The sequence below is a fragment of the Anopheles nili genome, chromosome 3 (genome assembly GCF_943737925.1).
Source record: "Anopheles nili chromosome 3, idAnoNiliSN_F5_01, whole genome shotgun sequence".
NCBI classification, from domain to species: Eukaryota; Metazoa; Arthropoda; class Insecta; order Diptera; family Culicidae; genus Anopheles; species Anopheles nili.
The window spans coordinates 38,266,257-38,292,911 of NC_071292.1; the positions used below are offsets into that span (position 1 = coordinate 38,266,257).

The 26,655-nt window shown below is 46.7% G+C and overlaps 3 protein-coding genes across 3 annotated transcripts; 1 reads left to right on the forward strand and 2 right to left on the reverse strand.

Moving 5' to 3' along the window:
- The first annotated feature begins 743 nt into the window (after positions 1-743).
- On the forward strand, positions 744-3,569 carry LOC128723514 (uncharacterized). Its single transcript, XM_053817268.1, has 2 exons — positions 744-2,027; positions 2,965-3,569. The coding sequence occupies exons 1-2, from the start codon at positions 762-764 to the stop codon at positions 3,187-3,189; spliced, it is 1,491 nt and encodes a 496-aa protein (XP_053673243.1). The 5' UTR covers positions 744-761; the 3' UTR covers positions 3,190-3,569.
- Positions 3,570-3,693: 124 nt separating this feature from the next.
- Positions 3,694-8,246, reverse strand: LOC128725730 (scavenger receptor class B member 1-like). The gene is made up of 7 exons (XM_053819497.1): positions 8,171-8,246; positions 6,575-6,738; positions 6,235-6,486; positions 5,580-5,780; positions 5,102-5,501; positions 3,984-4,231; positions 3,694-3,897 (listed from the first exon to the last, which is right to left on the reverse strand). Exons 1-7 carry the CDS (start codon positions 8,244-8,246, stop codon positions 3,694-3,696), a joined length of 1,545 nt encoding a protein of 514 aa, XP_053675472.1.
- Positions 8,247-9,900: 1,654 nt separating this feature from the next.
- Positions 9,901-25,272, reverse strand: LOC128725728 (scavenger receptor class B member 1). The gene is made up of 8 exons (XM_053819494.1): positions 25,243-25,272; positions 18,971-19,158; positions 14,502-14,754; positions 13,478-13,651; positions 13,174-13,366; positions 12,249-12,624; positions 11,971-12,092; positions 9,901-11,903 (listed from the first exon to the last, which is right to left on the reverse strand). Exons 2-8 carry the CDS (start codon positions 19,029-19,031, stop codon positions 11,514-11,516), a joined length of 1,569 nt encoding a protein of 522 aa, XP_053675469.1. The 5' UTR covers positions 19,032-19,158; positions 25,243-25,272; the 3' UTR covers positions 9,901-11,513.
- Positions 25,273-26,655: the final 1,383 nt, after the last annotated feature.

Sequence of the window (26,655 nt, forward strand, 5' to 3'; positions counted from 1 at the left end):
TTCAAATATAAAGTGTGCAAAAAATAGATTTTATCAAACATGGAAAATTAAGCCAAAATTCATGCATTCAAGCAATTGGTTAGAATATATGCTTGCAAGATCTTTGTAGACGACTGAGATCAAGTTCAGATGAATAGCAGTTATTAACTCATTGTCATAAACCAGCAATCCCAGAAATCTGTCAGTTTAAATTGCATCAGAAAATATGTATTTTTAGCACTTAATACAAAATGGCGACAAATAACAGCATAGAATAAATACGCAAGTGAAATCTGCTACAAATGAAAAACTGACGTAAATAATGGATATACTCGCCAAAAACAGAGTCTCGGACGATACATTTCCATCCTGGAAAGAGTGTATTTTGAGTATTGTAAGGCATTTAGAGAAGCCTTATTGCTGGAATTGCAATCATTGCTGTCGCACGCAAACTGGTGCTAGTATAGTGGAACAAAAGAATCCGTGCGTAAGCGCCAGTGTTTTCTCGACGTCACAAGACGAGCAGCTAAACCTACGCATGTTTATGCTCATGTTTCTTATGCTGATTTCAAACACGATGACTCAGAGCGCACCATTGAATCTTAATATTGTGGCTACTTTGGCGCATCGTTGGGAAAAATACACGTTTTAAGCTTGTTCCCATTGATTTTCATTGCAATCGGTCGTGAAAATTCGTTGTACATAGAAATCGAAACGCAGCTAGTAGTGTAGATAAAAAAATTAACAAGTGTGTGTTAGTGTGAAGCGATATCTAGAACGTCATGCTGTCTGAACGCAATCATCCTTGCTACCGACATTCACAAGAGAACATGCACGACACTGGCCCTATCATTAAGGAAGCAGGATACAATACATGGTATGCACAGAGCCGTTCCCTGGGTAAAACTGTTGATAATGATGGCGAGATAGTTGACACCAGCATGGATAGTCTACCACCGCAACAAGAAGCAGGAATGCGCGCGACGCAGAAAGCCCGAAGAATTCTGGGAAACTTTTTCCACTCTTGGAACAAATTCTGGAAGCCGGGCGAACAAGCCGCAACGTGTTCGAAAGAAAAAGACGATTTTCCAGGCAAAGGAATAGCTCCTGCGTCTCCTTATATACCTATTTTTGAAACAACCAAGTACGGAGCAGGTCAGCTAACGATTCCGCTGGGGTACAACAGCGCAATGGAAGATAGCTTCATGACCCCGGAAGGAGTGTATCTGGAGGATATCTTACACACCGAGCGGAAACTGTGTAAGAAGCGACGTAAACAATCTGTCAAAAGTAATCAGCATGTATCCAGAGCACCTACAAATTGTGGTAAAAATCGTAAAGATATCGACCTTTACCATCCTGATTTAAGTTCCTCGATGGATGACAGTTATGGTTACGACTACCGGGAAGCACCGTATTACGATGCAATCGATATACCCTCGTTACACCTCAGTTACTTATCGTCAAACTTTAGTCCTTCGTCGTTCGGTAGTATTGGTAGCTTTCACGACGCTCTACAGGATGGGTTCGTGTCGGTGGATCGTGAAGGTGATCTTCTAACGGCCGCAGTACCCATCCCTGAAAATCAGCCAATTAAACCTGCCTCAATTGCCGCTTCTCTTAACACCCCTCCTGGCACAACTGTGAACGCGATCGGTGATCTAGGTGGTTTGAAATGTGATACCGAACCTGACGCCAGCGAGTTCGTGATGTACACGGATTTCGATGTGTTCACAACACCTTCCGCTAGTCCTGCCCGACGTCGTACTTCGCGGGGTTTGTGTAAAGCTTTTAATTTCGTTTGGCACCGCCAACATTCGGGCGATAGCCAACGCGATGTGGATGATGATGCGGAAGGTCGGTGGGGTTATAGCAGCGGAGATTTCACTGACGATGATTGTGATGATGGCGAGAGCCTTGACGGAGCCGGTGGATGCAACGAACAGGAGCACAGCTACAGCGACGATGACGAAAGCGTCATTTTCTGTGAGGAGGGTGATGATGAACAGGACGATTCAAATTCTTCCTCGGGCTTCGAGGACAGGAAGGTATGTAATGGTACACCCCATCGTCTGGACGATAGTGTAATTTAATCTATCACTGATAGGCAGCATAGTAAGATTAGTGAACAGATCTTCCTTCGCTTACTCGATTTAGTCGGCAATTGGAATCGAATTCCATTGAGTGAAGGATGCCATTCAATGCTTAACGATGGCACGTGCTGTGATTACACCTTACATTTACCACTATATCAACATTTACAGCACATTAATTCCATGTTAGTAATGATCTTTTGTGAACAGGCGATTTGGCGATAGTTTACAGTATGATAGTGATAAGCTCACTTTTGAGCGACTAGTAATGGTACAGCGTATAGATGCATTATTAAAAAAAATCATGTTCGTCGGATTGGTTCCATTTCTTCATTGCCACATAAACGCCCTTCACACGTTGTTGATCGTACCCTCTACGAAAGGATTGTTCAGCCATGGAAACTGTTCAAATGTCGTTTTATTGCTACAAAGGTAAACTATAATGAACGCCTGTGCAACTGAGTGGTTCTGCAAAAGAAATCTGCTTTTTTTCTGATTGGCATTGAATGCCGGATTGAAGATCCATTTGGTAGGTAACGATGGTAGCAGTACGTCTGCACAGTTGATCTTTCATCAGCCATGAATCAGCAACGTCGCGCTGGGGGTTTCTCACCGCTGTGTTGATTCATGAAGGGCACCTCATTTATTTGTGTATGATGCAATGTAAGAAAGAATATTTAAATAATGAGTTGTATTTCTGGCTAATGATTTGCCACTAAAAAGCTTATCATCGCTCCTTAAGAAAATTAAAATTTAAGTAAATTTTAATTACAATATTGTACACCGTTTTGTAATGGGGTTTGATAGAGCTAAAAGAGAAACACATGTTTGTGGGTTTTGGGGTTACATAATAATGATACAATTTTCATTTATTTCTATTTCCATCAAATAGGTTCGATTCAATTCGAAACCGATAGTGCACGTCATGAGAACCTGGGACTTCGCCTACCGTCAAGCACGCAAGGGTGATTGGGAGGTGGCCGCCCGCGATAGCGAGCGCTTCCGAAAGCGAATCGCCGAATTAGAACCGGTGCTAGCACCAGCCCTACAGTCAGCGTTACGTGATAGAATTTATGCCGAACGATTTAGCGACGAGGAGAATACGAGAAGAATTTGAGTTGTTAAGAATGTTACAAAGCCGAAACTTTCGTATGGCTTTTGGTTTGAACTGTGTCTAGTATCCACATGCAATGCATCTTGTCTGTAGTAAAAAAGCTTTGATTTAGGAGTCATTCTCCTCGCACATTGGGTGATACGACCGTAGCCAACATAAGTAAATTTGGTGAATTATATTTATGCGCTTATTTTTGTTTTGAATTAATTTAATGTTACGTAGTTAGATTTATAACGTACTATTCTTCTGTAGATACTAAAGAGCTTTAAAATCGTACAGAGAAATATGCAAATAAAATATCTATCATCAGGGCGTTGCTAATTTTAAACATCTGTAAAAAATGTAATAAAATGAACTACAGTTGTTGAGAATGGATAATTTCATCAGGATTTTGCTAAAATATGGCACGTTTTTATTTTAACGCGTTGTACTTTATTATCACTAAGCATGGGAAAGAAGGTGTGACGATGGCGTGTGGAATGTACTACTAACAATGCAAAATGTGTGCTACAGATTGTCAATGTGCTGCTTCGTGTACTTTGTTGGGGATGCGTTTCCTTTAACTTTATATCCCGCTGCCTCCCGGAAGGCTACCGTTACCAAAAGTGCGAAGGACAGGTACAACGCGTATGGCAGATAAGGTTCTATGTCTCGTATCACATAGAAGGCTTGCAGTGTTCGCACGATGTATGCCGGCAGCTCTTTTTGATGCTGTTTGGATTTGAAGGAAATTATGGAAAACGGCGCGTGGTAAGTTGCATAGTTGTTTTCTTCATCCTACGCATTACAGGACTTACGTATTCGATCCAGAACAATGGGATGATCATCTCACTGAAGCGTTCGATTTCCCAAGAGTAGCCGGAGATTTTTGGGATAGCCAGGTTTGTTTGTGTGCGTGCACATTGATCGAGCGGAATGCCAAAGGACGGGTCCACGATCGCGTAGCTATGCTGGTGCTCGCGGTCCGGTTTCATGCCGGCTATTTTATGAGCGGTGGAGAAGTTGCGCGCGTAAAAGTGTGGGCTCGTGGCCACGATTGGTACGTCTGCAAAAAATAAAGCATATTTCACAACATTGCATTACTGCTTCCGATCATATCGTTTTCTAGCCTTTTGTACATATTTTATTACAGATGCGTTTGTTTAAAGTTTGTAATTTAGATGCCACTGTCAGCTATTTCATTAAAGAAACGGAAAAATATATTTTGATGAGCATTAGCTACATAAGCTGCAGCAAGATGCTTACACCAATAAAATCTACATGTGGCTGCTCCAATACATTACTACACTGTGCTAGAAGAATCAAAATAGCTGAATGCATTTCGTTGGAATAGGTTAAGTTTGGTTGGCGCCATGATCGCTATCATGGCTTCGTAATGATAATGCCTGCGATTCTTCTCAACGTCGCGTGACAAAATTAATGCAAAGATAACGAACCTATGCTTTTTGTGAGTAGATCCGGATTGCAAGACATAACAACCGTTCACCGACATTGACACCCTTTTTGGCGCAAAACCCAAGCGAATCCTTCCTAGCTCCATTAGTGGATCGTGTACCGTAAGCAGACGTGTTGTGCATGCGTAAGCAGACTTTGCACAATGTTTCGTTCTCTTTTTGGCTCGTTTCGTGTTGGCGTAGTCCTATTATACCCCCGTTGCCCTTTCGTGCGACGAAAAACCTGCTTTGTGGCTGTGTAGTTCGTTTGTCTATAGAGATTATTAATTGGCGGGTTTGTTTTTGGCGGGTTGCAGCGATTGTGTGGTGTACCGAGCGAAACACTCGGTATAATTTGGTTTAAATTGTGATGATTGTCTTAACCTTGCACCGGTTTAGGAACGTTTTGTTTGAAAATTGTACATTTAAGAAGCTTCATGGAGCTTTTAAGAGTTTAAAAGAACCTGTTCGTATTTACTTACCATGAGAGCACTTTGAGGTGTCGGTCATTCCGTTCTCTAGTAGACCGAACTGCCCCTTATAGCAGTCCATGGAGCTATTAGGCAAACGATCGTACGAATCGTCCGGCAGCGCGTATTTGTATCCTGTAAGAGGACCTTTTTGAATTCGTTGCTCGAAATACAGCGGTACGGCCCGACAAAGGGTCTTGCGCCAGTAGAGTAGCACCGACTGTTCATTCAAATTCTGCGGATAGGTCGCACCTTCGGAGGAGTTGAGAATCGATGCAAAACAATCACCATTGGCAAGACTGAAGCCGGGTACCGTCGGTTCGTACTCATAGGAATTCATCATGAAAAACTGATCGTTGCCGTAACGCTTTCCATGACGCACATTCACGTGCTCTTCGTGATCCTCGTACATCTAAATGTTAAGCCAAACAGTAACATAGTGTGAAAGGATCGAGCCAAAAAGCTAAAAAGTTTGGGAAGAGACTTGTACCGTTTTTAAGATGCCCACGTTTTCCGATGGTACCATGCCGGGCACGAATGTCTTAGCCTTGTTCAAAAATGGTGGACGGGTATTCCATAAATAATCATAAATTGTCATCTTACTGAAGACGGTGTCACCAGATATGGAGTATATAAAGTTGAGCCCTTTTTTCATGAAGTAATTGTAATTTTCCATCCTCGCTGCAACTCCCTAAAAGAGGTAATTCCATTTGTATGGAATACAATTAAAAAAAATAAATAAATAGAAATAAATTATAATAGAACACCATGAAATATGTTGCTAAGTATGTCTGACTGATGGAGAAATGAATAAGTAATATTTTAAAATTATATGCTGTAACTTTGTATTTGTTTTTATGTTAAAAATTTTCACTTTGTCATAAGTGCAAGCGCTTGCTTATATGATTGCACTAACGGCAACACTAGGAATGGTTTTTTATGGTATTGCAGCTTCGATACAAATTACTTCTTTACTTTCTTCGTTTGTTTTTTTTTCTTTTGTAAAAACAAGATTTGTAACTTGTTAAAAATTATTTTTGATTATGATTGTTGTTAAATGGATCAATTTTTCTACGAAATTACAAAGTAGTTTGAGCTTACCGCTATGTTTGCACTCATGATCTCAAATATGAGAACTTACTTACTAGTACAGATATATTGGGCACTACGATGGTTCGGTTAAGTATTCCTGGAACATTGCGGTCAGGCAAAAATACCAAGCTCCTTCGAGTTACGTACGACATCGTGGAATTATTCTCATGAAATGTTACATTGTCATGCTCTAGCATTTCACGGTAAACGATCGGAACCACTTCTTCCAATTGCAGCTGATCGTCTAAGCCTTCTAACCATCGGTCGGAGTTGGTGACATTGAAGATGAATATTCGACACGTAACCTACATAAAAGGTCAGTATATAAGAGAAGTAAAAACGCATGGTTAAATCACACGTCAAGATCGATTTGCGGCATGTTTGTGGCAGTACCAGAACGTCTGTGGTATTCTTCCACCATCGATAGTAGGGCATAATCTGCCTCATTGTTAATCGATCATCAAGTATTAAGGTTGTTGGTTTGTAGACGTGGAAAAATAATCCCATTGTGAAACACGCGATTGCAATGACAGTAGTAATACATATTATAATGAGCGCTGAAACGATAAAAAATTTTGAGTTCGGAAATTGATCGTTGGCCAACGTAAGAGTAATTCGGAAATGAATTATATGATGCTTAAAATGAATACACATATCCCTGGGACATCTTTAAATACAAATGCAAACGGCATTTGGACGCTGATAATTTGAAGATTGATGGAAGATAATTTAAAGCCTTAACTGAACACTTGGATTAAACGCGGAACAATCGCTTTATACATCTAATAAAGTCACTATTAAAAAATTGTGCTGCAAAAAAACAATTACAACACATTTTCTAAAGTGCATGAAATTTTAAAAATACAAACAAGTTTTTTACAGAAATAGTTAACAGAAGGGATAAAGTTTTTTTATCTCTTCATATCTATAAAAGTTTTATGGAATCTTGTCGTAGAGTTGTTATGAATCTATATCTTTATAGAAGCAAATCTATTAAAGAGATAATGAAATATTTTTCTTAATGATCTTTTAAAGGGACACTGAACATATTTCTGAAAACTCTAATTGATTACAATGCCCAAAGAAAATTGTATAACGATACGAAAACAAATTGAACCCTTCGTAACATAAAAATTGATCATTTTATCAAATGATCATGGTTTTATACAATTGCCGTTTATAATAGGTTTCGTTTATAGGTAGTTTACCATTCGTTTGAAGTATAACGCGTAGTCGAGCTAATATATGGTTTTCCTCTAACACGAATACCGCATCTCTTTTTTTCTATTTGAGCAGAATGACTGAATGAACATAACACTTGTTGTTTTTATTACTCAAACTTTCCACGATATACCTCGATGCAAACACATGTTGGTTATCGCACATCGTGGCGCAGCATGAGTAAACACTTGGAGCGGTTAATAACTGTCTGATTTGATTCTCTTATTAATCATCGAAACAATAGTGGCGTTTACGAAGGTCATCTTTGCTTCGAACCGATAAGTAAAGCAAATGTTCAGAGCATTCATAACACATCTCCATGAACTTCACTGAAAATATGATAATGTACTAGTGCTGTGCTCTGCATGGGTGCAACGCATGTATCGCTTGAATAATTATGCCAGATGTGCCACATGCCTTCACATGATCTCAGAACGTAATCATGTACACTTTTTATTGATTTAATCAAATTTTTGGTAATTTGCTTAATACATACGCTCATACTTAAACTCAACGAAATTCAATGACGGGAGCAAAGTGGAGTTGACTACGCAGTTTCTGTTATCCCTCCCTTTTTAGGCCTAGATGGGAATTGCTGAATGCCCATCACATGCAGCTATAAACTTGATTCACGACGTAATATGTTTCTTTTTGGGAAGTCATATTCATGATAGTGCTTTATTTCGAAAGGATGGAATAGATGGATGGCTTTGGTGTCCATTTGGAGCCGCATATTTTTACAATGACGATGAAAATAATTAACGTTACCTTTGGCGCTTGAATGCCGCTTGCGAACTGGAAGCTGAAGCGGTATTTTGTTTGCTTTCAACAACTTTACATCCATATTAGCTAATTATTTGAACTATTGTCTGTGAAATGTGTCCGGTAAATGGAAGAAAAACTCTATGTTCACAGTAATTCACATCGACGGCACAAGGTTTTAAACCGTAACACTATCGATTGTCGGGTGGTGGTTCGGGCAACCGATGAAAAATTGATCTTTACACCACGGAAATTCAAAAGTAACTCCGATCGGCACTACGAACACGCTGCACTAGCTCCAGTGATTGTATTGAAATCCCGTCCGTTGTTTCTGCCACGAAATCAGATAAGTCAAATATTGAACCAGGATTCGACTCACCGTACGTACTGATTAGCTGTCTGTGAGGAACTGCCGAGCATCCCTATAGATTGCGATTAAAACCCAAATATACCTACAATACCGCAACTATCGCATATGCCTCTTATCAATACTATTTAGCGTTCCCGCTTCTGTTTCTCTGGATCGCCAGCATCATTGTGTGTACGTATGGTGTGTTTATTATTGTTCCTCATTGGCGGGAACACTCAAAGCAGCACAGCATGAATTGATAAGTGCCAGTGCTACGCGCGATTGGTCGAACTGACCGAACTGTAAGCGATCGTGGTAAGCCATGCCTCTTGCCTCGCGGTCGGAAAGTCAGTTAGATCTACGAGTACGAACTTCGAGTATATTTTGACGGTGTTTCAAACATTAATTCTACTAAACCATATCATCTGGTAACGATACGTACATGCGTTGGCTAAGAAGTTCCCGCTTGACACACCTTTACCAGACATTCTTTATTTTGTATTTCAACCCAAATTGTGTGATAGAGACCACAAATCAAATCTATCGCATTATCAGCGCAATCCTTTGCAGATAGTGTACGATAGAGGCGCACGTAAAAGTTTTGTTTATCAGCACCGCGTGGCATTCGTGCCAGAATGTGCTGTTGCGTAAGCGAACGAGCGCCATTATGCTCTAGATTCGTACGCCTCGCTCGTTATCACTATCGTTCGCGCAATTGCCATTGATATTGAACCCCTTTGGTGGGGAATTTAGCGCAACAACATTGACCACCGCCGAATGAATCGGTGCAGAATGAACCAACCGGAGTACCGAAGTCATTTGTTTTGGACGCACTGGGCAGTTGAACGTTGAAGTCGGGCATCATCTTGCGAATCTTATCAGTGATGAGAGAGTAGAAGGAGTAGCGTATGTGTGTATTTTTGCAGCGCGGTTCATGGGCGGAGATCACATGAATCGGTTTCGCTTTGCCCAACCACAGAGCTCTAAGGATGCAGTGTGCTGGTAAAAATGTACAACTAATAGCCGGCAAAGTGGTTTTTAGTATGGCGATTACAGGTAAATAAACCACTTTTACCATTTTGGAAATTATGTTTCATTAGAAAAGTTTGCATTAGATTCGATTGCTGGTGTTTTATGTTGCACATTTTTCAGTAGTGCAGTATTTTTTTGTTTTTTATTTCCTTCCATTCCCCTTTATTCTTCATTCCCTGCAAAAATATTTATTTCCGTTACTAGCTCAACAATTTTCACCGGTGAACGCGAAACGCTTCGGTTCAAGAAGAATAGAGTTTATACTTCAATAGTTTCCGCATAAAACATAACCCTTGTGCTGGTGTAAAAAGATCACTCTTAGTTGAGACTTAAAACACGATCGCGTATATTGTTGTGTTTTTATGTTTTATTTCTTTCCACTTTGTTCCATAAAAGAAAAGTAACACTGTAACCTTCGGCGCCTGCAATGTGATGCATATAAATTTCTAGATATTCTACTCGCCCAACAGAGCCACATCGTGCCTAGTTTGTCGATTCGTTCTAGTCAATCCTAAATTACTCGATACAATGTGTACCCACCACTCGCATCGAAGCGCTTATCGAATGTCACGGGTTCGTTGCCTGCTTTAATAAGCCTTATTGTTAAGAGTGTTTGCATATGGTGTCCTGCTCAAACCTTTCCCGATTTGTATTTTTTTGTGTTCGTTTGTTCGTGAATCTAATATTATCCCCACCGGACCTTAGCCACCGTACTATTTATACACTTACGAGCTAACATATTACATTTTACACTACGTACGGGTGTAAGGTTGTAAAAGGGATTGTTGCTTTGCCAGTAGCGAGCAGGTGAGAAAGAAAAAGAAAGTACATTTATATTTGGCAACTGAAGCATGCATCAATGAGTCCAGTAGAGCGACGCCACGATCCCACGATCCGCGCCAATCTGAGTGCGAGTGGGTCGTGTTTTTGTCCTAGTTTCTGCATTTTACATCCAAACAGAGCAAACACAAAACCTTATCTGCCGTGATATGATTGCTAGCTGATCGTATTCGCTTTTGTTTGTCGTCTCGTACGGAGTATTTTTCTACGCAATTTTCGTTCTAATCGCTAGGCACACCGTCCGTGCATTGTATTCTGTTTGGGTAGTATGAAAGGTAGTTAAAATTTTGAATTATACGTTCACGTGCGCTTATAAGTACAAACCCTTGAATACGGTACACTGAAGCAAGTTGGCGTTTATACTCTAAAGCCTGTCTTCACACTACCGCCTGCAGCGGAGGTAGTAGCCGTATCCAAGCTAAGACACATACACCATCCGTTATAATGGCTGATTAATTTTATTCGACGTGCTGGTCCTTCTTTTGCCGCTTCGTTCTAGACATTGCCTGATGTATGGCCGCAACCATTACCCTAGATGGCATATGTATCTCAGTAACAACGTTCCCTTTTTTTTGTATAAATCACATAAAATAATAGAAGGTGGAATGGTTTCGGTACATTCCTGTCTCCATACCGTACGCTAAGCGTACTGGACAGCAAACCCCGCTGTGATGTGTTTCTTCTGCTAAGGCTTCCTAAGGCTGGCAATATACGATCGTTTCCACACATCTTGGTCTTGAAAGGGGATTCGAATGAGTGCTTTTTTTTGACACAGTACGCGTTTAACTTCATGGTACGGTGGTCTGGGACGCGTTCCAACCACTGTTTTATCTCTATTCGATAGTGTGCAAAGAACTGAGCAAATGATTTACCCCACAACAAATTAGACCCTAGTTTTGTCCCTCGTGTGGCTTGACAGGAAACGCGAGCGTATTGCCGCTTGCTGTCGTTCTCAGTGCCCCCGCAATTCCCTCGGCATGGCGATCAGGCCCATATATCCTACGTATTGATCCTTTAAGTCTCGTAGTGGTTCGCTAAACACCAGTGCTATCACCAAATCGGTTCCTCGAACGGCCTAGCGAAGAAGCCATGACCGGTAGCGATGGTAAGCCACGCGTAAAGCTAGGCCTAGTTGCTTTTGCTGTTCATGCCGCTGTCCATCTTCGCCTTCTTTTTGGCCTGATCGACCGACGCCGTGGCCAGATAGTTCGAGCCCTCGAGGTGCAGCGTGCTCTGGCGGTGCGATTTCCGCACGAGGCAGATGACGGCCACCACGAACAGAAACCCGCCCAAACCGAACAGGGCGATCGTGAGGATGAACTTGGCCCGCGGTGGAATGGTCGTCGCTACCTTCATCAGGTCCAGGATCTCGTCCGGTAGGGAGTCGATGCCCTCCTCGAACCACAGAATCGGGAAGACGATGTCCGGGAAGTTAGCGACCTGCTTGATGTCCACGACCTGGCTAACAGCGAGGTTGATCTGGATTCGTGCTCGTGCTCGCAACGCCGTACCCATATCCTGTTTGGGATTAGGCTCGTTAGTAGTCGTCCCAACACTGGTAAGCATTCAGTTGCAAGCCACTTACCGGTTGCACGTCGATAAACAGCTGGTGCTTGTCTTTCTCGGGCGGAGAAATTCCCTCCACGGCAGTTCGCAGCGTTTGATCGGCCATGTAGAAGTGCGGGAAGCTGAGCAGAATCGGTGAATCTACGGAGAGCAGTCAACCGGTCAGTTGTCGTTAACCATATTTTCTAAAGTGCCCTTTTTTCAATCATTCTAAGCCTATAGCAGCCCGAAATCGTCTTGCAACAAATCTATTTCTCGATGATGAAAGCTTATAGACATCTACTTTATATTACATACCGTACTGGCACAGTGACACGTTGAACAGCCCGTGCGGAGCACAAGGTGGCCCAGCAGGGCAGTAGCACATGTTGTTCGGGTTCTTTTCCACCGATGCGAACACATCTGGTGACGGTGTGAAGCGATAGCCCTTGACGCCTCCTCGAACGGTAACTTCCTTCTCGAAGCTTAGTGGCAACAGCCGGCACAGGTCCTTCTCGTACACGTGGAGCGTCGAGTTTTTGGTGATGCGAGGCGGGAAAATCGACCCGTCAGTTCCGTTTAACCGATTGCACTGCTCCGAAAGCCAGTGCGTTTGATGCGAACGGCCGTTGTACTTGTCGATGATACCGTACTGCGTAATGTCATCCACACCGGTCCAAACAGTCACAGTGTCCTTGATAAACGAAGTAGAGAAAAGAAATGTAAGCCGGCTTTTCGTGATTTGAATTTTCTTTCTCTTCTAGCTCTTTTATGGAGATATGAATTTTTGTTTGTTGCAAAACCTATACGAGCATCATGATCATTTTACAAGCGTTGCTCGTCTTGGGGGATAAACAATTCAATTTGAAGCAGCTAGGCTTGAAACATTTTACCACTCATCAACACGTATTTGCACCGACGACGGAAGTGAAATCCTACTGCTTACGAGTGGTTTTGATCATTTACATTTTACAAATGTCAAGCTAATGACGTCACACCACAGCCCGAGTGCCTGTGGTGATGGCGCAGAACGATCGTCTGGACTGATCAAACAACCCAAAGGGTGTTGGGTATTACGCGGCCGCGGCATGGTAAGTACGTGCTCTCGAACACCAAACGTGGTCCGAACACCATCCCCACTGCCATTGTTACGTTTGCGTTTTCTATTATGAAGATATCACACAATAGCCACGATCGCACTCGATCGATTCGACGCTGTTTGCCCATCGGCAAACTGACTCACCTTCGAGGTGCTGTTTTTGCCGTACATCAGCCCAAACTCCTCGTACGGTAGCTTCTGCTCCTTCGGCACCACGTCCTTTGCTAGCTTCAGCAGTGGATCTTCGTAGCCCCACAGCAGCTGGCCGACCGATACCTCGACGAACGGTTTGATCTTCAGGATGTCCATGATGCTCGCCATCGCTAGTCGCAGAAACCTGTTCCAAGTGAGCAAGCAGCCGCATTCGGGCGTTAGTGAGCACGTGGAGCAATCGGGCACGGTTTATTGGGGCGGTGTTGTTTGCCATCGTCTTGCTTGATCGACTTACCGGGCGGCGTGTTTGCTCTGCGACGTGGCGCTCAGCATCGGAATGTTTGGTACGATTACAACGTCATCCTCGAGCCCGCCCGACAGATCCTCGTTGAAGATGTACACTCGCTTCTGGTTGTAGCTGATGGTGCCGTTCGGGTTTTCTTTGATGTTGACCTTTTCCCACGTTTGGCTGCAGCAAGAGAAAAGCCCAACAGAGAGCGCACACATTAGAGCGGGGCGACCGACCTACAAGTCCCGTTTTGGTTGTGTTTCATTTGTTTATTTTATTTTTTATTTTTGCTTTGCATTTGCATTTGAAACACGCAGTAGCTGCCGGGTCCTAAACCTGTGCGTAAGCATACCGTTTGACCAACTTTGCGTCCGAGAGCATGATATCATAATATCGCGCATAATTTCAAATTCACCATCATAATTCGGCCTTCGATCTATGCAAATCCTAGGCTCCAGGAATTGATACCTCACCGAATCCCAAGGCACTACGCCTCGCCGAACCAGTGTGAGCCAGATCAGCGTGACACACACGTTGGATCACAAACTATATCGTTCAAACAGGCAAAGATCGTCTTTTCAAGTGGTACAGCTGTTATCGCACACACGAAACCGGTGGAATCTTAAATGAAGGTTAAACCCGCCGTTGATGACGCCTGGCCTGTTCGCTGGCTATTAAAGCACACTAATGTGGCTCGACAGAAAAAAACGGGGGTGTCTCGTGATTCCGATACACCTTCTCAAGCAGCGTAGTGATTCATCGAGTGTACGAAGAAAAGTGACCCTATTCACCGCTCCTGCCTCGTTAACCTTGAGCAGTACGAGATGGTTTGACGAGATCTTGAGTGTGACGTTACAATAATGAACAAAAAAAAAGCATAAAAAAATCAACAAAAAAATTTACTCAACCCCCGCAGGGCTTATGCTGGATGTGCGCTCTACCAAAGCAGCAGCCTATAGTACACATCCGTAAAACGGCTTCAATCTCAGGCCTCGAGTGCGATCACTTCTGCTGCACGGTGAGTACTTACACGTATACGTATGGGCCCAGCTCATCCAGTATGGGCTTGGTGCCGTTGTTCAGGAACTCGTCCGCATTTGTGACGTTGTACACGAAGACCCTGATGATCGGTTCTACCGGTGGCCGCGACCACCAACCGAAGGACTGTCCGCCTACCCTCAGCGCCACTTGGTGATCGATGATCGTCCTGATGAAGGCCGTGAATCCGAATGTGACTAGAGCACCAAGCACGAGCAGGCTGAGTGCGAACGCTATCACGAACCCTGTGAACGAGTGCAAAAGAAAAACCGGCGCATTAGCTAAGCGCTGCAGGAGGCTAGGTCCCGGATGTGGTGCATCTTTGCTGCAACGTGCAAACGTGCCGAGGTAATCGAGGTGCCCGGTGTGATTTATCGATCGGCGGACACCTGACCCGGGCACCAAGGGGATAGTTAAAGGGGCGATTGATTGGCGCGTGTAAGTGTTCACGTCGCGGAAGGTCAAGATCACCACGAGGCCACCGCTAAGGGCAACTAGGTCTCGCGCACGCTCTGTAAATGCAAATGCATCAATCGCCGATAGCAAAGTATCCGCCAGATCGCGTTCCGTTTGCGATCTTCCTCGCGTCGATTGTATCAGCTCCCTGTGGATGTGGTAGCCATCAGCCAAACGATTGGGTGCGATTGGGTGCGCTAGAGGAGGATGACCTAACCCGGAGTTAGCCGGTCATCTGGCACAGCCGCGCCGGTACGGTGGGTGTGATGCAACACGCTTATGTCGGTGAGTACGGCAGCGGTTTGTGGCACGCATTTTTCCAGTGGCTCCAAAACCACGCCGGCCTTCGCTATGCTCTCGGCTCATATTGCTATTGTAGGTAGGTTACAAATGGCCCGCAAACTCCCCCGACCATCTTAAGGGGTGGCTGAGGTGGTGAAAAGCTGAGAAAAATTCCCACCCAGCCTGAGCTTGGCGAGCTTTTAAAACCTTTCGCGGGGTGTCGAGTATGGTACGCGGCAGAAACTTCAGCTTCTGCTTTGCCGGGGCCATTGTTTTACGACCAGAGCGGCCATTCCACCGGCCCTGATGGTGTGGGAAAACCTAGCTCCGAAACGATACCTCACCAGCTGGTAGTGGCTGGTGGCGCAATAGGGCGCGTGTGCGTTTGTTTGCTTGTAACCGAGCGTACATGTGCGTACGCCACCTGTCTCCGGTTTCGGTTTCACTTTCTGTCCCGTTTTCGAGCTGTCCCGGGCTTCTGCGTTCCGTGTTAGGTGCGTCCTTAAATTGTCACTCTACAGCTTCCACGCGGGCTCGCTTGACAGGCGGATTCGGAAATGGTGTCAGGTGTGGCTTTAGCGGGCGACCTCCGATTAGTGTACGCACGCGTTGACAGCAAAAACGAGAGGAAGACGAAGAAAATACACCATTTGACGGCGCCGGGGTTGTTTGCTGTTGCCATGCTCGATGACCACCAAATGGGGTTTAACAAGCCGGTTTAAAAAGTGGGCGACGAAAACTCTAAGGTCATAGAAACTGTGGCCAAATCATGGGATAATGTGGGGTTTATTTGTTGTTTCGTTTTTTTTTCTCTCTATCATGTAACCGCATATCGTTGGCACAGAGCGGAAGGAGATCGTTTTCCATACGCGAAGAGAGAAAACCAAACTCTAAGCAACATCCTGTGACCGTCAAGGTCTGGGTGGAAGAAAGAACCACATCCATCCAACTGGCATCTTCTTCACCGTACACAGGGCATCCGCTCAAAATTAATCCTCATTAATCCGCTCAAAAGGCCATTCACGCTCGCCAACGGCCAGTCATCATGGCCTCCTATGATGGCTGTATCGCTGCAAACGCTAATCATCCCCTTGGCCTTGCCAACGTGTCGCCTCGTTGCTATCGAGTATCGTTCTAACAACAACAAAAAAACCGCCTCGCGCAATTGAACATTCTGAGCGCACTTTCTCAACGCGAAGGGTTTTGCGAAATGTTTACGAACAAACTAAAAAAAAATAATGAAGAGCGTAATAAAAATCAAATGCTGCTTGTCGCACACCATTAAAAGCTCGAGCGCTTGGCTAATGGTGCTTGGCAACGTCAGTATCATTAACCCTCGCACTGACAGCGACGCTTCTGAGCTGAGGCTTGCCTAATTGATATCGCGTCCGTGCCTGACCCTGAGATGGCCGCCATCACAATTATCCTTCAAATGGCTCTAACCTTCCCGGAGCGGTCTGCGTAGTCTCGCAAATACGACGACAGCGAATCGCAACAAAAAAAAACAAGCCGCAACCAAACCGGACGCCGTGGCTTTGGGCGGCCATCTTCGAAGCAGGCGAAGATATTTTTATATTTTCCCAATCGCGCCCTATTCGTGGTTACCGCTCGATCTTTGCTGTGGGTCTGCAAAAACCTGCGGGTCTTTGACCTTACGTTGTCTTGCTCAGAAGGTGCATCCTGGCCACGATCGCCGTTTAGCAGGAAATACCAGCGAGAGCCATAAACCTGATTCGCATTAGTATGTAAATTTTCGACCAAAATCTACGGCACACCGGGTCGTGCGGTCGGGAAAGCTTTGGTCAGAATCGATTACGTTTGAGCTCTGCCTGTTCTCTATCGCGATCTGCCGATATCGAAAAGCGAGCGTTTCGTTCGTTCGATTCCAAAAGTTTTAGCTGGAAATGTGCTTTCCGGTTGGTGTGGTTTCGGAAAACCTGAAATCTCACGCGTTCTCGAGCAACTCTAATCCAACAAAGCATTGTGAAATTACTGTAAACCATAACGTTGCCACCCGTAGCCATATGCCACCGTTGTTGGGGGGCACTTTATTCACACTTTCATTTCCGCCAGCAAAAAAACTACCACCAGGCTTAGGATTTAACTCTCCATTTTCACTGGCCGGGCGCATTTTGTCGGCAAGAGAGAAAACGCCCCAAAATAGCTAAACGCTACGCAAAGGTACACCTTTGGGCCGTCACGGGACGGTTTACAGACGGTGACAGCGTTTTACAACAGGCCGTTGGTCCGTTGTGCAAATGGTGAGGGCGCGAAAGGTTGGCACTAAACCTGTGCCGCGCTAGTTTAAACACGCGAAGGGTTTATTTAAATGTTGGCCATGCTGTAACACAATTATTGCTATCTCATGATCCGTTTTCACAACGCTATCCGAGCGCATCTTCGTGGTGGCATTGATTGCTCGCGGTGAACCGTGGGAAAGGCCCAAACTAGGGGTGGGCTTTTTTTTTCTTCGCTCCATTCTCATGGGGCGTTTATTTTCTTATTTTTTTTTTTTTTGAGAAGGTCTCGCACATAAACCCCGACCGGGATGTGTCGCTTTGAGTCATCGCGTATCGGGCGTGTGTACGAACTAAGTGCGATTTCGTGTGCCTAACGCATTTCGGGGTTACGGGTGTTGCGTTTCCAATGTGCCACGCGAAAGCACTCCTTCTCGATGTGTGCCATATCCACCTGACATGGCTTTCTTTCTGGCCCAGCGAGCTGGCATGCTGGACCTACCTCGTTCGCACCGTGCGCAAAAGTCCCTTACGCAATGGTAATTTCTTTCCATTAACCTAGCCTCGATCACCAATACACCGATGTGTGGTTACGATGTGTGGTCAGGGGAATGGAACCGGATTCATTACGTATGGCTCGCACCCAGGCAGCAGTTGCTGGCCAGCAGCCTAATGCCTAGGAGGACGGAGTCTCCCCACCTGGCCGTGGCGAATGGTGAGCACACACGTACACGACTCTGCTGGCGCAGGCTGCAGGCACCACTACTTTCGCGAACTGGCCAACCATCATCATCAGTCAGAGGGTTCCTCGGAAGGGTATCAACCATACCATGGCGAGCTGCACGATGCAAATATGCTGCAGCATTTTCTCGCTGAAATGGTTCACGTGAGGCTTGGAGCCTCAAGTCTCCAGCCCTCTGCAGTGGTTCGTCTTGGTCAGGTGGGTTTGTCACTGGGACAGACACAAAGAAACGAACGGCGACCCACGGAGAACGACTGTGGTGTGGTGGCGTGGCCGAATTGAAGAACTGGAGAAATTGAGAAAATGGGTTTTACCCATTGCGATGGCGAAAGAAAGCGAATAACGCGTGCTGAGTGGATGGAGTGTATCAGAAACCGAACGAACGAGTTTAATTCATTGCCATTCTTACGACGTGAACAGCGTGCAGACGGCAACGGTTATGCAACGGTTGCGAATTCTTTTGGGCCACAGAAATCTCACCGAAAGTGAAACACACTTTCACGGTGGCGAACCGTTTTAACCCTTCGCTGCGTGTTGCATTATTCAGGAAGATAGCTTTTTCCCTGAAAGTGGCCTTCTTTGATGCGATCACCGTGGTGCATATTGACGAAGTCAACCTAGTTTCATCCCGGATATCCTGGAGCGGGTGATGTTGGCGAGCGATTTGAAGTACGCAAGCAAGCACAATAGCTTTTTTTGCGGACTTTGCGTTTTGAGAGCAACTCCCCAAATTCGTATACTTACACCACTTGCGGAGGAACGCGCTGGACAGTTTCGCGCATAACCGATTGCTTCTGCCGTACATGGTTTTTGTTTGTTCGCACGGGGCGCACTACTGCAACGGAGGGTGCCGTGCTGGAATTTGCAAATCGAATCCTGTCTGCTGCACTTAGGGGGAACACTTGGCACTATTTATTCGATCGCTTTCGCTGCTTTATCGGTGGTTGAGGGATCAAACACAGAGACAGAGAGAGAGAGATAGAGAGATAGAGAGACGGTGAAAGGAACTGGAACACGACGATGCACGAGAATGCCAAGCATCCAGGATATCGTTGTCTCGATTTCCTCGGTTCTCGCAGAGGAGTACCACAAGAGTGTAGTGTTGTACCAAGGGTGTCTTGTTTATGGTACGGTCCGCGTTCGCGACGATTCGTTGGTCCAGCAACACTTTTTCTCGCTTCCAGTTTTGTTTACACGACGTTGCCGTTCACTCGCGCACTCGAAACACCCGCCACTCGATTCGACATCGCGCACGACCTTGCAATCCTATCGTCCGGAAGGTTTTCGGGGTTTAATTTTGCTTAACATTTACGCATGCTCGCCTGCTGGTTCCTCTTTTCTGTCAGCACGCGACCTTTGGGACATTGGCACGGTTTGACCGAAGCCGTCGTAAGCGTCCCATTCAGTGGGTGCGATCGTGCGTGACGTGCGTCGTCAATGTTGAGCACGCGTCTAATGCTGTACCGAAATACGGTCAACGCCAGTGTGTAAAATTTCGCCTGAAAACCAGCTATGTCAACTATCCGAGCTGTGGCGATCGGAAATGGGCGCTTGCGCTTAATCGCTTCCCTCTCCAAGGGTTGGTGGCCATTTTATCTCATGGACGACCGCTGTAATGAGTTGATCGATCGGTCCTTGCAACCCACCCGCCTCCGATTCCACCATGGCCTGAGGGTAGGCAGTCCGGAAAAGCGATACCCTTCTCCGAGGGAAACCAGTTCTGTGCCGGACTGAGATCGGGTCTGAGCTGCCGTGCCATTAACTTCGCCCGCTGCGAGATGTTTGTTTATGCTTTCGAAAAGTGATACCAGTAGAACGCGGAAGTCGTCACTAGAGACGGGAAAAAGGTCGTCTGGAGGTTTTGTTTTGTGTTTACCAGGTTCGTTTCTTGACATCGCGAATCGTCACTGATAGCGCCTCGCCGATCGCTGTATCGCTCGATCGTTGAATAATGCTTTCGGCCGCAATCCCCACCGCGTGACGGATATTTTTGGATAGCCCATGTGTGGACCCCCGTGTGAGAGGACGATCTGAAGGCATGGGCGAAAAATAAAAACCCCACAACAGCCGATCGCAACAAAATTGCAACAGACGCAGCGCAGAGCCACCGGCCACCGTCGCGCAAATGTCACGTTTTCGATCGCACCGCTAGAAAACGGGTTCGAGCGATACGGACCGGCCGTACCCGATTGCCAAACCGGCGAAGAAGTGTCCTATCGAAGAGGAAAACCTACCCAAGCCGGGGACGGAATTCGCCGTTCGCCATCGAGCACGGTCGACGATTCAAGGGATCGCCATTATGCAACTCCACACCTTGTACGCTTTGCCCGGTTGGGCACCAGCCACAAAGAAGAACCCGAACCTCGACCGGAATGCCGTGAATGCTACAATTCCGGCGCGATCGGTCGTTTCGTTCTAAAACGTGCCTTTTAGTGCGGTTCAAAAGAAAACAGCCCTCTAAAAACGTGCATTAACGTAGCCTGCTGCGACACCATCACTCGCAACGGCACGCGTTACATGCGTTACATGAGTAACGCAGCTCGTCGAGCGTTTCGAAGATGCACTCACTACCTGGCAGTGAGCTGTCAAACTGGTTGCCAAATTCCACCTTGCCGTCTCGAATACGGATTCTCGTGCCTCGAGTGGCACGTGTTCAAGTGTCGCCTCGCTGATTCGAACGCGCGCACGCAAGTTCTTCTTCCTTTGCGAACGCCTCGAGAGCAACCTGTTTCGGTGCCGAGAGCTGGCTCAAATGTCGATTAGCCAATAGGCAAGCCACGCACCGAGCGAACGGTGTGTGGTGGGTTGCGCCCGGAGGTCACAGCGCCATGTTTTCTCGCCTCGTCTCGGCACAAACCGGGCGCCCCAGAGAGATTGAGTTCGTTCGCAGCCTCTGCCTCACGATCACGCCAATATCTTTGTGTTGCGGGACACGATCGAATGGCACACTAGCGCGGGTTTTGGGGTTGCGAAAAGTTGTATACTCATCGAGCGCACTGGCGATGGGGCGGAATCGAACCAACTGACAACCAAATGCGCACGTGTGATGAAACTCGAACGCTACACGCACCGAGTCTGCAGAGAACGCGTGGCGTAGCGTGGTGGCTTGGGTTTTTTTTTGCGCCGTTTTGGCCACTAAGAGTGCCACGGCTGTGTTGTGACAGATGTCACAAATGTCACAAGAACCTGTGGCATACTCGGGGCGTGAGGCCAGTCACCCGCATAGCCAATCCCTATTGCGTTTGGCGCGGACTAGCGCCTGCCGAGATGCCATTGCATTGGTCAATCGGATCGGATGCATGACCAGCTCGCAATCGCAAGAATTCCGCACCGGGTGATTGGGACATCCGATTCTCGCGTGCAAACTGATACGCTGTCCGATGTCGCTTTCGTGTCCACCATCGGTGAGAAGAACTCGATCCGGTGTTATTTTACCGCAAGCTCCGGCGCACACTTTCTAGCCAAGACAACCTGGCGAGAAAGAGAAAAGTTTCACTCATCGCTGCCCAAAATCGTAGCTTCTCGAACAACCGCGCCACCGGACAGTAATGGTTGTTTTCATGCTGATCCACACGCCGGGCTGAACACCACGCATCGGAGGAACGCAGCTAGCAAAACGTCTCGTTTGCATCGTTTGCATTTAATTAGAGCACTCTAGTGCTGCCTTCGCCACCCTCGACTCACGTCAGGCAGCATCTCCCGGCCGATCCGTACGTGCTTTCTATTAATTATATCTAGGCTAACAGTCCGCGCCGTGGTCTTTGGCGGTGGTGTTGCTGTACGGTGGCAGCCATCGACGAGCTACACGCTGCTTTCAACTGTGGCCAGCTGGGCGCACAAATCACACCCATTTTGCCTATCGATCGATGGACGGATCGGTGCGCGCTTGCAGATGGGATTTTTGATTTGAAGAAAGCATAAAAATCACCCAACCAAGAGCGGCTGCTTCGTTCGCGGTGGGTGCATCTTTCTTTGGTTGGACTTTTCATTTCGGTTCATCTTTCTTTTTTTGTTGCAATCCAACCCGCCGTTACGGCGGCTCCACTCGCTGTTGCAGTTGCAGTTGGCAGCCGTGGAAAGCCTTTGCCTTCCCCGCCCTGTTCGACCCGATGCATTTTGCCACGAAGGATGTTTTCTGTTGTTTTCGCGTTACACCGGCTCGTCCACATCGGACGAGAAGTGAAAACGAATCAACGATTAGCAACACATTATACGCGCCAATAAAGTGTGGTACGGTTTGTCGTTTTGGCAGCAAAAGAAATCAGCAACGTCCAGCCGTCGTTCACTCGACATCCTTTTCGAAACTTGCTTTGGTCCTCATCGCAATTAGCTCTCGAAAATGGCGCGGCTTATCTAGGAAAGGTCACCTCAGCTGAAGGCAACCAAGCGCTGTGTACGGCTTGACTAGTCACCTAGGGGCTAGTGGGCAGGTTTGCTCGCGCTGAGGTCACAGTGTTTAGGTTGTAAGTGTTCCGCCTGGGCTAAGCCTAGGCTAAACGTTAAGGGCTAAACTGGCCGTCGGACACACCCAATCGGCCCTCGATCAGAACGTGTCCTGGGCTATGATGAGTGACGAGTGACGCCCCGCCAAGAAGGGGTCTAATTGGCAGGTCGATGCAACTAAAACCCAACGCGGCGGTTCCCTAGAACAAGCTACTTAATTGCACCCAAGCCTGCCACGTCTCAAGGATTATAATGGTGATCGTTTCAATCGCACCGATCACAGCCCCGTGTGTAGTACTGGGTGGAGAAAAACACGAGCGAAGGAAATGGCTCCAAACGTGCCCCGGTGATGCCGTCTTAAATTGCTTTTCCTGGCTCTATTATCCGGGCGTTGGGTTCCGTTTGAATGATCGCAGCGAGACAAACAATAAAAAAAAATCCGCGCTGTCTTGATCGGTGTTTTAAGTTTATTGCACGACACTGTTGCAGCGAGAGCACGGTGGACATAAATGAGCAAGAAAAAAAAACGCGTCCACTAAGCGAAACAAAGAAAAACCGAAAGCCGAGTGACGGGGTGGCGCACGATCGATCTTACAATGTGCTCTGGGGGCTTTTGTTCAGCGAATGTCATTTCTCCGGCAAAATTCCGGCTCCGGATGGTGTGTGTGTGTGTGTCTGTAAAGTTTCCGTAAGCAGTGAAACTATTCAATATGAAATTTCGATTGAAGTGCACGTTCACAAATCATCGGTCGTAACAGCGATCATGAGGTCCCCTTGCTTTTGTAACAACCCGCGTACCATTTAAATGGTGAATTGTGGCTTTTCTCACCATTGCCACCCGAACGGGGATACAGCCCAGAAAGTAAAAGGGCCCACCGATATTTCGAGCGCTCGTTAACATACAAATGCGGTAGTACTAATGTCGAACTAATTCATTTACTCTCGCGCTTTCTTGCATTCTCTTGCTAAGCGTCCCATGTGGACGTAAAAGGAGGACGTTTGCGCAATGGCACCCCCGTTGCAAAGTGAAACAACCATCAAACATGCTCCACTCTTAATGGGCAACAAATTGGGAGAGCACCACGGCGTTCGTCGCTTGCCGTATCGCGCAAGTCTTTTATTGTCAAAACCGTCGGAACCGAATCGCGTCGCGGTGTTCGATTACGGTGACGGTGATTTTTGGGAGAATAGCCTTTTAATCTTGGTGGTATGTGGAGGGCATCCACCACCACCCTTCGCTCCACCACCCGAACACTCCTTCCGGTCGCGCTACCGTTGGACCGGTTTCCCATGGAGCCCTGTCTCGCGCAGTGTTGTTGGTCAAATGCAAGGTCGTAAACGAGGTTGTCGTGCGGCTCCACCTCGAAGGCACTGCAGGAGCTCACAGCGCGGGTCACGGGATCAAGGGGGTGCAGAGATAAATGCTATTGCCTCACTGCATCATGTGGCCCCGGGTGGGAACGCAGCTCGCCGCAATCAGCGATCGCGGGCTAGCTCGCAGAAACTAGTTTTCTAGCCAGCCGAAGCCTCGCAATCGTTCGGAACAGTTCTTGCCGTTGTAGATCTCCCCACAAGGGCCACCCTCGTTCTCTCTCTCTCTCTCTCTCTCTCTCTCTCTCTATCTCACGGCACACGAACAACGTTTCACACACCCCGAGAGCACGACGACGAACTTGTCTTGACGCAAATAAAACAAAAAAAACGAACGAAATCTTTTTGAACGCGAACGCGAAATCTCAACAAAACAATCACCATTTCTGTGGAGCTTTTAAAAGTGGCGATGAAATGAAAACCAAAAACCGTTGTACGGTTCGAGTGGGACAGTTTTCTTGCACGAGGCGTCGGAGCTTTCGAGAGGGTTGCACAGGCGCGACTACCGTAACTGCTGTTGTTGCAACTACTGCTGCAGCTGATTTTAAACATTCACACGCCCGCCCGCTGTACTGGTTAAATATTTATCAACTTTACAAGCGTGCTGTTTAGCTTCCAACCCCCAGTCCAGGAAACGGTAGCTCCGGGCGGAAAGTGTCTCTGAATGGTGGGTGCGCCACGGTTGCACAACGGTAGCGAACTTACGCAGCCACAAACATCGAATGGGTCAGTATTCGTGGCTCCGATCGCCGGTACGATCGAACATTTATTTTCTATTTTCGAATCCGCAGCATTTCACAGCTGTCCCCTGCGACGTGACACACGCAGTTTGTCCGTGTTGCCGATGGCAAGTGGCGATTGCCAAAGACACTCGATGTTCGAGCTAGCGCCCGTAACGGCTTCGCCACGCGTGCGTTCACCACGTTCTCGTCGTTGCACTAGCTATCTGATCGACATCTCGCTACCACAATTTTTTGGAGCTCAAAAGCGCGCACTATCACGGCACTATGATCTAGCTCGATCGAAACCTAGGAGAGCATAACCGAGTGAGGCAAGGGCACCGGAGAAACAAAAACAAATCACCAACTAGTGAAAAGCAGCCGGATCGAAGCGGGTGTCCGCAGCAGTGTATCAGTGGACCAACGAACGGAGGCAACAACAATAACAACAGCAACAAAATAGGTGTGAAGGTTATTGCAAACCAGAAAGGTAACACAAATTCCGCAACGAACACGAACCACACCACGTTGCGTGTGCGCGCTTCAACGTTCACTCTGAAACTGGTCCCGCGGACGTCTTGCGAACACTTCGAAGTCCAACTCATGCTGCTTTTTCCCCATCATCGGCCACAACGACGACGACGACGACAAACCTCGATCTCTGAGTAGCGCGATCACCAAGACCCGCGAAATTGAATGGCGACTCTGACTTAGAGCGAGCGCGCGCGCGTTCGCAGGAGCCTTTCGGAATGCCGCAACCGATACCAACATGTACACGCCGCGCGCTGGATAGTACACCTCCTGTCAGTGTATTGGTGATGGCGCGAATGCTGGTGGACTGCTGCAGAAATTGCGGTGGGTTACAAATTACTACCGCGCTACTACTTATTGGGCTTCTAAAGCTCGCGCAGTGCAGCTCTGCCGCTTTTGGGTTGATAAGTGTCTTTGGGAAGCTCGTGCAAATATGACCGAGGCCTACTGAGTCTGTTTTGATGTACAAGTAAGTAGTACTTTGAACCGGTTTATGAGAATTTATTGATCAAGAAACCGCTCTTCTTTTTCAATCACTGTAAGTGAAATATTTCAAACAGTTTGAAATGCATGCGCTAACTGCTAGTTGAAATTGATTCTCCTTAATTCGTAGCTTAACTTATCCGGTATTCTCTGCCAACACCGATCAGCCAAACACGTACTCGTACGCTCAAGACAAAGTTCCTTAGTTGCCTTTCATGGCTGAGGAGTTGCTTGAGTCGAACGGACAGTAACGTTGTTTCATTACAGTATTTTTTGCCCTTTTTTCACCGTGCGCATACCCAACAACCCGCTTGCGTCTACTATCCCCATTTGCGTCCATAACACCGTATAATGCTTCAACCGTCATTACGAGTTGCTGGCGTTGGAAGGGAAGCACAACCAGCGAGCAGCACGGTGTGCTGAGCTTGCACATAAACCGCACGGCTGCGCGGTACCGAGAGCTTTCTTTAATTTCTTTAACGCACGATTAAGCAATATTTCCCCCACCAGAGACGGCGCGTCCCATTGTACGTATTGGGGGCTTCTAGAAGTGGGATTCACGACTTGCGAGCGGATTGCCCCCTTTCGGCTGGTCGGTAGGAGGACTTTTTTATTCGCTTTTCTCGAGCCAGCCTCCGTGCGGTTGGCTGCTACATCAGCCACGACCCAACCATCAGCATCGGGTGAGGCAGTTCTCTACATTACGGTCGTACAGGCGTTGAAAAATGACGACAAAAACGTCAAACCTTGAACTCAAATTGACGAACTCGCCGCAGGGAGATGCTCGCTTTGCAGCCGCGAACGCAAGGGAAACGAACCACGGCAAGGATTTGATTTCCATTACCGTCCACGTGGTTTTGTTGGAGCAATTTAAATGTCACA

Excerpts from the sequence above, each read along its gene's own strand:
- LOC128725730 (XM_053819497.1), bottom strand. The coding sequence starts at position 8,246 with ATGGATGTAAAGTTGTTGAAAGCAAACAAAATACCGCTTCAGCTTCCA. Across the intron at positions 5,502-5,579 it reads ACGTGGGCATCTTAAAAACG|ATGTACGAGGATCACGAAGA; the intron begins GTACAAGTCTCT and ends CTTAACATTTAG. Across the intron at positions 3,898-3,983 it reads CATTGTTCTGGATCGAATAC|CATCAAAAAGAGCTGCCGGC; the intron begins GTAAGTCCTGTA and ends AAATCCAAACAG.
- LOC128723514 (XM_053817268.1), top strand. The coding sequence starts at position 762 with ATGCTGTCTGAACGCAATCATCCTTGCTACCGACATTCACAAGAGAAC. Across the intron at positions 2,028-2,964 it reads CGGGCTTCGAGGACAGGAAG|GTTCGATTCAATTCGAAACC; the intron begins GTATGTAATGGT and ends TCCATCAAATAG.
- LOC128725728 (XM_053819494.1), bottom strand. The coding sequence starts at position 19,031 with ATGTACGGCAGAAGCAATCGGTTATGCGCGAAACTGTCCAGCGCGTTC. Across the intron at positions 13,367-13,477 it reads CAGAGCAAACACGCCGCCCG|GTTTCTGCGACTAGCGATGG; the intron begins GTAAGTCGATCA and ends CACTTGGAACAG. Across the intron at positions 12,625-13,173 it reads GCAAAAACAGCACCTCGAAG|GACACTGTGACTGTTTGGAC; the intron begins GTGAGTCAGTTT and ends TCGTTTATCAAG.